This window comes from Salvelinus sp. IW2-2015, linkage group LG20 (genome assembly GCF_002910315.2).
Source record: "Salvelinus sp. IW2-2015 linkage group LG20, ASM291031v2, whole genome shotgun sequence".
Lineage (NCBI taxonomy): Eukaryota > Metazoa > Chordata > Actinopteri > Salmoniformes > Salmonidae > Salvelinus > Salvelinus sp. IW2-2015.
This window is the reverse complement of record NC_036860.1, coordinates 48567903-48577081: the sequence shown is the minus strand read 5'-3', so window position 1 is coordinate 48577081 and position 9179 is coordinate 48567903. Positions and strand designations below refer to the sequence as shown.

Genomic DNA, 9179 nt, shown 5'->3' with positions numbered 1-9179 from the left:
CTTATTTTCCTGGCACCACTCTGCCAGGGCCCTCACCTCCTCACTGTAGGCTGCCTCGTCATTGTTGGAAATCCGGCCTACTACTGTTGTGTCGTCTGCAAACTTGATGATTGAGCTGAAGGCATGCATGGCCACGCAGGGAGTACAGGAGGGGGCTGAGCACACACCCTTGTGGGTCCCCTGTGTTGAGGATCAGCGTAGTGGAGGTGTTGTTTCCTACATTCACCACCCGGGGGCGGTCCGTCAGGAAGTCCAGGACACAGTTGCACAGGGTGGGGTTCAGTCCCAGGGCCCGAGCTTAATGATGAGCTTGGAGGGTACTATGGTGTTGAAGGCTGAGCTGTAGTGAATGAACAACATTCTTACATAGGTATTCCTCTTGTCCAGATGGGATAGGGTAGTGTGCAGTGCAATGGCGATTGCATCGGCAGCCTTGCGTGGGATAACAAGCTTAAATGTCTTACGTCAGCTATGATGAACGAAAGCCCACTGTCCTCGGGAGGGGCCCGCGTCGGTGGTACTGTGTTTTCCTCAAAACGGGGAAGAAGGTATTGATTACAGAAAAATGTATTACAGAAAAATTATAATCATCATTATATTGCCAATGGCAATGGTTAATCATAGTCATAACAAGCATAACTGGACCCTAATCATCATCATCGTCCCATTCCCTTGGATTAAATCAACATTTATTTATTGGTTGAGTACACTGATTTTTAGATGTTATCGCAGGTGCATCGAAATACTTGTGTTACTAGCTCCAACAGTGCAGTAATACCTACCAATACAAAAAGTTTATATAATACCTCTATGGGTACAAAGCATCAGTTCATTGCAAAGTGTGCAAGGAGCTGTGCAAGTGAGCAAGGTGGAGTATATTACAGAGGAGCACTACCATAGAGTAACCAGTGGAAGCCAGTGTGAAGCAGGACAGAGATGAACAGTTTCCAACTTTTTATACACAGCTTCTGACTCCTCAGTCAAATCAATTAAGAAATAGCCTCAATACTGACATGCGTAAGGATTTGTGTATGTTCTTGTGTGTCCGTGGCAGCAGGGGTTGTTTCACCATGACATCATCATCATTGCTTCAATCCCCCATCATTCCCTTCCCCCCTGACCAGGCTGGAGTTTGAATTTGCTGAGATTCCCCTTTGAGGGGCAGAATGCCACGAGCACACATATTACAGTATGTAATCATGAAGAACGCAGGCAATAACCCTGGTTGCTGCTATGTCATTGTGTTAACCTTCTACACTCTATCCTGATTCCTAAAAGTATGCAAACTGTCATTGATGCAAATAGAGTCATCCCCATACTGAGACAATACAACTTATATGGTCATCCCTCTGTTACATGACCTGAGTGAATCCTACTACTAGAGAATATCCTTCACTGCAACAAAGCTCCACTAGAGGGCAATAAAGGAGATAACATCAGAGCACAACTACAGACCAATATAACCCTGTAGAGCAGGGGTCGACAACAGGCGTTTTTTGTGGGGGCCCCAAAAGTTTTTAGTAAAAAAAATAGAATTTTCGGTTTTGGTCATAAAAGACTGTAAAAATCACCATGAATTATGCTAAAAATGTGTATTTTAATTTAGGTAATATGTTCCCAAGTATTCACACAAATAAAAAGAGAATGTGATTGTGTCTTAATGTAATCAAGGTATGAAATTGTTATTTTCAAATACAATCTATTTTTGGGTTTACTTGTGGTCAATTTGCAGTGTGCAAATTACTATAATTATGTTCAGGCCACCCAACCATCCATGCGGACAAAAATCAGCCCACAACAAAAACTACTTCACTACCCAAGCTGGAGAGCTCTCTCAGGAACCAACTGACAGAGTAATGACAAATGAGCATTCACGGTTCCCCACTACACTGCACATACAGTACATTTAACACCCGCTTCCATATAACATGGCAGAAGTTTTGGCTCATACGCGTGATAGAGTGTGCAAAGTAAAGCTGTGGTTTGGATACTTCCTGGTACTGTTTACTTGACAGAGGTGGTTAGAGAGTATTGTTGACCACAGACAAACACATGCACACTCTCTTGCTCGCTTCACACAAGAAGTCTTTCATCTGTCAGGTGTGATTATCTGCAGTGTTTAAAGGGCCACTCTTTAAAGGAGGAAGTTGTTTGAATAGGACATTCTGTTCTTTACATCTTGTCATAGTGTGTTACACAGCTTTGATATCACTCAGCGGTGTCTGATGTTTAGACTAGTAGTTACACACAAGAAAAGCTCTATCAAGCTTATAGAATCAGAGTTTTTCATGGACATTTCACATGGAACAAACAAATTCCTAATTTGCCTCAGAGGAAACCATTTCACATTATCACAGCATTCACTGTTACAACCTGGCTCAAGATTTTAACAAACAAGGGGAAATCACACACTCAGTAAAGGAATAACAAAATGATTTTATTCCATAAATAGAGTGAACACTCACAACAATAATCAGATGAGGCATGAAGGTCAGTAAATTACACATCAACTGCCAAAGCCACAACAAAACAACAAACAGTATGCATGGAGAGAGGAATCTCTTGCTGAATGGGGAAGCAGTTGCTTTATGCCACAGCTGAGCTTTCACAGGTGTGCCCCATCAGCACTGACGACCCTACTCCGCCCACCAATCTCCTGCAGGAAGTAAGAGCAGCAAAGCCCAGTAGACAGAGCAGGGAGGGGCCGTCACATCACTTTTTTCTCAATGTACCACATGCATACGGTATGTAGGGTATGTTGAGAAAAATGTTATATTCAGCATCAGTACATCAAGGGAGATATAGTATTTTTTCTAAGAAATATATTTACATATATTTCAGGATGTTGTGTATCACTGGAAATAATCAGAATTCATATAAACAACAACTGTTTTGAAAACAGAGCATGTCCAAAAAAAGTGGTCTCTTGGCACAATTTACCCCAGATATGGAGTAAATTGAGCATAGGGACAGGGTAGGGAGAGTGGGGTAAGTTGAGTCATTTCTTACATTCAGCATCACTCGGTCAAGGAAAATACAGTATTCTTTCTAACAAAGATATCCACACATGATGTGTATCCCTGGAAATAATCAGAATTCATGTAAAAGTTACTGTTTTGAAAACATAGCTTGTCCAAAAAAAGTGATCTCTTGGCCACGGGACAGGGTAAGTTAAGCCGCCTACACATTTCTGTATTGATTGAAATATTTCCCAAACACAATTCAACACAACAACAATCACTTTTATGTATTTTAATAATTTTAAGCATCTTTTAAGCATCGTGACGTTTTGATAACCATGTAAACTCTCTAAGACATGGTGACTTTAGATATAAGCATCATGAAACCTAACAATGTCAATTCAATTTGAGTTGGTGAAAATCTGTTTTTTGGAGCCATCAGGTTTGAGGAGTTAGCAAGATAACTTTGGTCAACTCTGAGTTCAACTTGGGTAAACAGCGTCCGGTCAATCCACTGCTGGTGCTTCTTGTTGAGAGTTGCCCGCCAGGTCTCTGGAATCACCAGCTGCATTTAAGGGAAAGACAGAGTTAAACTACCAACATTAGCAAATATTAAAATTACCATTCATAAGCTTGTCATTTATTATTTAAAAAAATAAGAATCTCAGCACTTTCCGAGACATGCTTTGGAGGCAGGAAGGACATCCCCCTCTTCTGCTGGTCTTCGCCCCGCCGGGGCAAGGACAAAAGCCTGGGGTAGATTACCAGGGACAGGCCGAACATGAGGCAGGAGGGAGTGCTGGAGGTACCTGTACGTCCAGGGGTTCATACATATACATGTAGAGAATACACAAGTGACAGCTACGGTATTAAGCATTCTRAGCACCATGAGAGCAAATCTACACCCAAGCCGTGGCATGAAAGGTAAGTGACAGCTACTATATTTAGTTATGCAGCTGTAGCTATATGACAGATACAGGAAGGGAGAATCATCGTGGAAGGGTTTTCATCTTTGCAAAGTACACACTGCATTTATGGAAAGCATGCATGTAAAGTTGTCTAGCATTCAATGCATGTCAGATCTAATGGGCAAATAGTAAGATTAACACAATGCATATTTTCCTTATTGTAAAGTACGCATGCTTGCGAAAGGTCAAGAGAATTGAATAGCCTACCTAACATAGCAGACCCATATGCATATGTAGATTGAAATGTAAGGCTAATATCACGATTTTCACACCATTATACTAGCTAACATAATACATGTATTAGCTAATACATGACTGATACTGCTAGATACATGTTGAATAAACCTGTGCCATACACTGGAACCGAAAATAAACTACTGTAGCATGCTAACGATACTGTACTGTAATGTAGCCTGCATCACGTGCACATGATTTTACAACCACAAGTCATAACACTCCTGAACATCTAGTCAAATGACTACCCAGACTATTTGCATTGAATATCCCTTTGGGCATGGTGAAGTTATTAATTACACTTTGGATGGTGTATCAATACACCAAGTCACTACAAAGGCACAAGCGTCCTTCCGAACTCAGTTGCCAGAGAGGAAGGAAACCGCTCAGGGATTTCACCATGATTGCACTAAAGTAATACGGCAAAAAATGTGGCACAGCAATTCACTCTTGGTCCTCAATACAAAGGGTTATGTTTGGGGCAAATCCAATACAACACATCACTGAGTACCACTCTTCATATTTTCAAGCATAGTGGTTGCTGCATCATGTTATGGGTATGCTTGTAATTGTTAAGGACTGGGGAGTTTTCAGGATAAAGAAATCTACTGAATGGAGCCAAGCACAGGCAAAATTCTAGAGGAAAACCTGGTTCAGTCTGCTTTCCGCCAAACACTGAGAGATGAATGCACCTTTCAGCAGGACAATAACCTAAAACACGAGGCCAAATCTACACTGGAGTTGCTTACCAAGAAGACAGGGGAGGTTCCTAAATGGCCATGTTACAGTTTTGACTTAAATCTGCTTAAGAATCTATGGCAAGACTTGAAAATGCTTGACTATTTGCACATTTTGTTACGTTACAGCCTTATTCTTAAATTGTTTTTATTTCCTCATCTATCTACACATAATACCCTGTAATGACAAAGCAGAAATAGGTTTTTGAATTTTTTGCAAAAGTAAATGTAAAAAACTGAATTATTACATTTACATAAGTATTCAGACCTACGAGACTCGAAACTGAACTCAGCCGTATCCTGTTTCCATTGATTCTACAACATGATTGGAGAGTCCACCTGTGGTAAATTAAATTGATTGGACATAATTTGTAAAGGCACACACCTGTCTATATAAGATCCAACAGTTGACAGTTCATGTCAGAGCATGATACAGAGGGGGTGTATATGGCAAATATTCCACGGCTAAGGGCTGTTCTTATGCACAAACGCAACGCAGAGTGCTATGACACAGCCCTTAGCCGTGGTATACTGGCCATATATCACAAACCCCAGAGGTGCCTTATTGCTATTATAAACTGGTTACCAACATAATTAGAGCAGAAAAAATAAACGTTTTGTCATACCCATGGTATATGGTCTGATATACCACGGCTTTCAGCCAATCAGCATTCAGGGCTCGAACCACCCAATTTATAATAAACCACCCAGTTTATATAATAAAACACATTACATGTTTGGTTGGAAGTTGTGTGGAATGGTAGAGGTGTGGCAATTGAATGGGCCAATCACAAGCAGCTATAAGGTGTACGCGAGAACAGGGCAGGGCCAGTTTGGCTCGTATCCGCCATCCAGCATGTGCTGAGAACAAACACAGCTGCCTTCTCATGACGTAACAGGTTTTAAGGTGTTATAAAAGAAACTGCTGTTGTTCTTTTACCGCTGTATCGACTAGGAATTCACGTGTTATCACGAGGCATCAACACAAAAGGATTTCACCGTTTTTCCTGATCCAAGTTTGACTCTTTTATTTAAGGTAAACTTATGTTCATAGGCCTGTCAAAAGTTTACTGATGGAGAATGTGAAGTTAAATTGATGTCACTGGTTATGCTTTGATAGTGTTATTTTCTTGTATACTGGTTGGTGTTAGCATCAGATGTTGACTAACCTGCTGCCGTCTTGTTTTTCAGAATTTGTAGTATGTTTTTTGGATACAGCGTTTTTGAACGTTTTTCTATGGAAGAAAAAGGCAATCAAATCATAGTTGAAAGTAATTTCGACCAGAGAGACGCCTTTAGAGAATCCTGATCTCTGCCTTCACAGTCCTGGGTCCCTTAAGTGACGGTAAAGTATTCATACTATACAGGAACTGGATAATGCTAACTTCAAGTACAACATTGTTTAAAAAGAACCGATTGTAATGTAGCTATTTCTTTAGCCCGATCTCCAGATGTAATGGCCACTTTTTCTTAAGATAAACAGTAAGTTGAAAGGTCTTCAACTTTAATTGTATTATAATTCAACATTTTTAATAGGCTTGCCTGTTATTTTGAAATTGTGGCATTCATGGTTTAGTTTTCCGGTTGCTACATTTTATCCCTGCACGCAGTGTTGGTGAAATGGGTTGCTCATTGTCTACTTCAGTATCGCATAAACAGGGTACAACTCTCCCTTTGACTAGTTATTTCCTGTCAAGCACTACTGACATGGCAGTTCCCCAAATTGAGTAGACCACAAATTGAGGTCTGTTCCGCAAATTGAGTAGACCACAAAGTGAGGTCTGTTGAAACAAGTTTGCTGCCCCTCGTTCACGTGCTTTGACCCCTTAAGGCCAGTATGTTCTTAGGTCAACTGTAGGCTCCCATAGTCTAGTCACTTGAGTCAACATACAACTCTGATTTGGCAACATGTCAGTGACAATTATGAATATTGCCATTGTAAAATTGTGTTGTTGCTCCCTTTTCAGAATTGGGTAGAGTTACCTGTCTCGTCTTCACCTCATCAGTCTTCTTAAATCTTAACATTCCATTCATCTTGATAAAATGGTTGGATTCAGACCTGCGGATGTGCCCCCAACCGCTGCTGTGAAGTTTATTGGTGCTGGAACAGCAGCCTGCATTGCTGACCTATTCACCTTTCCATTGGACACAGCCAAAGTCCGGCTACAGGTAAGCCTAAGGAGCATGTGTTCTTTGTTGAAATGAACTGGTGGGGTCCTCTATTGTATCATCATTAAATGGAGAATCCAAGCATTGCCCCCTTTAGCTGTTGGGGACCCAGGATGGTTACGACTGATCATCGTTTCTCTTATGAAATCACGTGAATGAACTCATTTGACAGGTCAAATGTGGTGAGCCAACATACTTTAAGGGATGCTTGAGAGATTACTGCTGCATCAGTCATTGTCTCTAACTCATTATTACTGTAATGGGTCCACATTTGGGAACTTGGTTGGTCCACAAAATTGTACCCAAATCCATTACTGACCCAAGATGATCCCTTTCATTTTTGGGTAATTGTATTCACCTTATTTTTTTTTGCCAACATTAAAACTGATTTGCACCTTCTATTTCTTTCAATTTTGTCTCTCCTGACTTCCTTCTACCAACTAAGTGGCCCAGGAGGTGATGGTTAAGCCCTAGGAATTGGCAGGCCCTGGACCTAGCGTTGTGGACACTTGTGGCTGGATTCTCCTCCCACATCCGCCAGTGCTCCCTCCCCAGTGTCTGTGTTAAGTCTCTCCATGCCCCTTTCGTTCCGCACAGATCCAGGGAGAGGGGAAAGGTGCGGCAACTAGTCATGGCACAGCAGTGCGGTATCGGGGCGTGTTTGGTACCATCACCACCATGGTGCGTACAGAGGGTGCCAGGAGCCTCTACAGCGGGCTGGTGGCAGGGCTCCAGAGGCAGATGAGCTTTGCCTCTGTCCGCATCGGCCTCTACGACTCTGTCAAGTCATTCTACACCAAAGGCTCTGACCGTGAGTACATGTCACATACTGTATACCAACCTTTTTAAATCGATACTTATTCTCTATTGAATGTTACTCCAACTGTTCTGACTGCCCATTTCTCTCTTCAGATGTAGGAATTGGCAGTCGTCTGCTGGCGGGCTGTACCACTGGAGCCATGGCAGTCGCATTAGCCCAACCCACAGATGTGGTGAAGGTGCGCTTTCAGGCACAGACTAGTTCCTCTGGGCTAAACCGGCGTTACCATGGCACCATGGAGGCCTACAAGACCATTGCCAAGGAAGAGGGCATCCGTGGCCTGTGGAGAGGTGGTTGTTTGCTTGATCACAAGGATCATTTGTGCCTTTGTCAAATGTTTGTCAGCAGTATTGCTAACATTTCCATCCCCACCTTGCAGGTACTGGCCCAAACATTGCCCGCAATGCTATCGTGAACTGCACTGAACTGGTTACATATGACCTAATCAAAGACCTACTTATTAGAAACACATCCCTGACTGGTGAGCCATTGCCTTGCCACATATTGTGCAGAATGACTGACTTTTAACTGTCATGCTTCCCTCTGGTATTGTGATGCCTCTCCTTAACCCATTCTATTCACCCAACAGATGACCTCCCCTGCCACTTCACATCTGCATTCGGTGCAGGATTCTGCACCACTGTGATTGCCTCTCCTGTGGATGTGGTGAAGACGAGATATATGAACTCTGCCCTTGGCCAGTACAGCGGCGCCCTCAACTGTGCTATTGCCATGGTGACCAAAGAGGGACCCCTTGCCTTCTACAAAGGGTAAGCCATGTGTTTTAAGTGTTTTAGTTGCTAGGGAGTAGTCTCCTGGATTGGGTTGCAACACCTTCTCAATCAGTGCTTTAGCGGTTTATTCACTGTTGCTGCTTGCTCTGTAACATTCATGAATGTCTAACAACCTGGTTGTTTTTTTCCTTCTCTGGTTTCTTTGAATTTTTTCCTGGATCTGAGTTGTCTCAATTCTCTCCCTACAGGTTCATGCCCTCTTTCCTCCGACTGGGCTCGTGGAACGTGGTGATGTTTGTTACATATGAGCAGCTGAAACGTGCCATTATGGCTGCCCGCCAAAACTACAACACTCCTCTGTAGACCTGGCTATTGGCTGCAGTAGAGGGTGACCCTGTGCTGATGTGGTTGCTTTTATTCAACAACAAAAAATGTGGCCCATGTAGTTTCCTTTTTTAAACCACTTTTCACTCGAAGTGTGTTTCTGAGACTCAAAAGCTGTTCTGTCTTTTTAAGTACTAACTTCTGACAATAAATGATATTTTGAAGTGGCTTCT

The 9179-nt window shown here is 42.3% G+C and overlaps 1 protein-coding gene across 2 annotated transcripts; it reads left to right on the top strand.

Annotated features, from left to right (window-relative positions):
• Window positions 1–5740: 5740 nt before the first annotated feature.
• On the top strand, window positions 5741–9173 carry LOC111981531 (dicarboxylate carrier UCP2-like). 2 transcript variants are annotated; one of them, XM_024012830.2, is made up of 9 exons: window positions 5741–5935; window positions 6091–6244; window positions 6339–6381; window positions 6867–7068; window positions 7666–7879; window positions 7981–8178; window positions 8268–8369; window positions 8478–8658; window positions 8871–9173. In XM_024012830.2, exons 4-9 carry the CDS (start codon window positions 6943–6945, stop codon window positions 8983–8985), a joined length of 936 nt encoding a protein of 311 aa, XP_023868598.1. In that variant the 5' UTR covers window positions 5741–5935; window positions 6091–6244; window positions 6339–6381; window positions 6867–6942; the 3' UTR covers window positions 8986–9173. The 2 variants fall into 2 exon arrangements, with proteins under 2 accessions (XP_023868598.1, XP_023868597.1); XM_024012829.2 differs by lacking the exon at window positions 6339–6381.
• The last annotated feature ends 6 nt before the right edge of the window (window positions 9174–9179 follow it).

Coding starts and splice junctions, on each gene's coding strand:
- LOC111981531 (XM_024012829.2), top strand. CDS start 6,943: ATGGTTGGATTCAGACCTGCGGATGTGCCCCCAACCGCTGCTGTGAAG. Junction 7,069..7,665: donor CAGCCAAAGTCCGGCTACAG/GTAAGCCTAAGG, acceptor CGTTCCGCACAG/ATCCAGGGAGAGGGGAAAGG. Junction 7,880..7,980: donor CTACACCAAAGGCTCTGACC/GTGAGTACATGT, acceptor TTCTCTCTTCAG/ATGTAGGAATTGGCAGTCGT.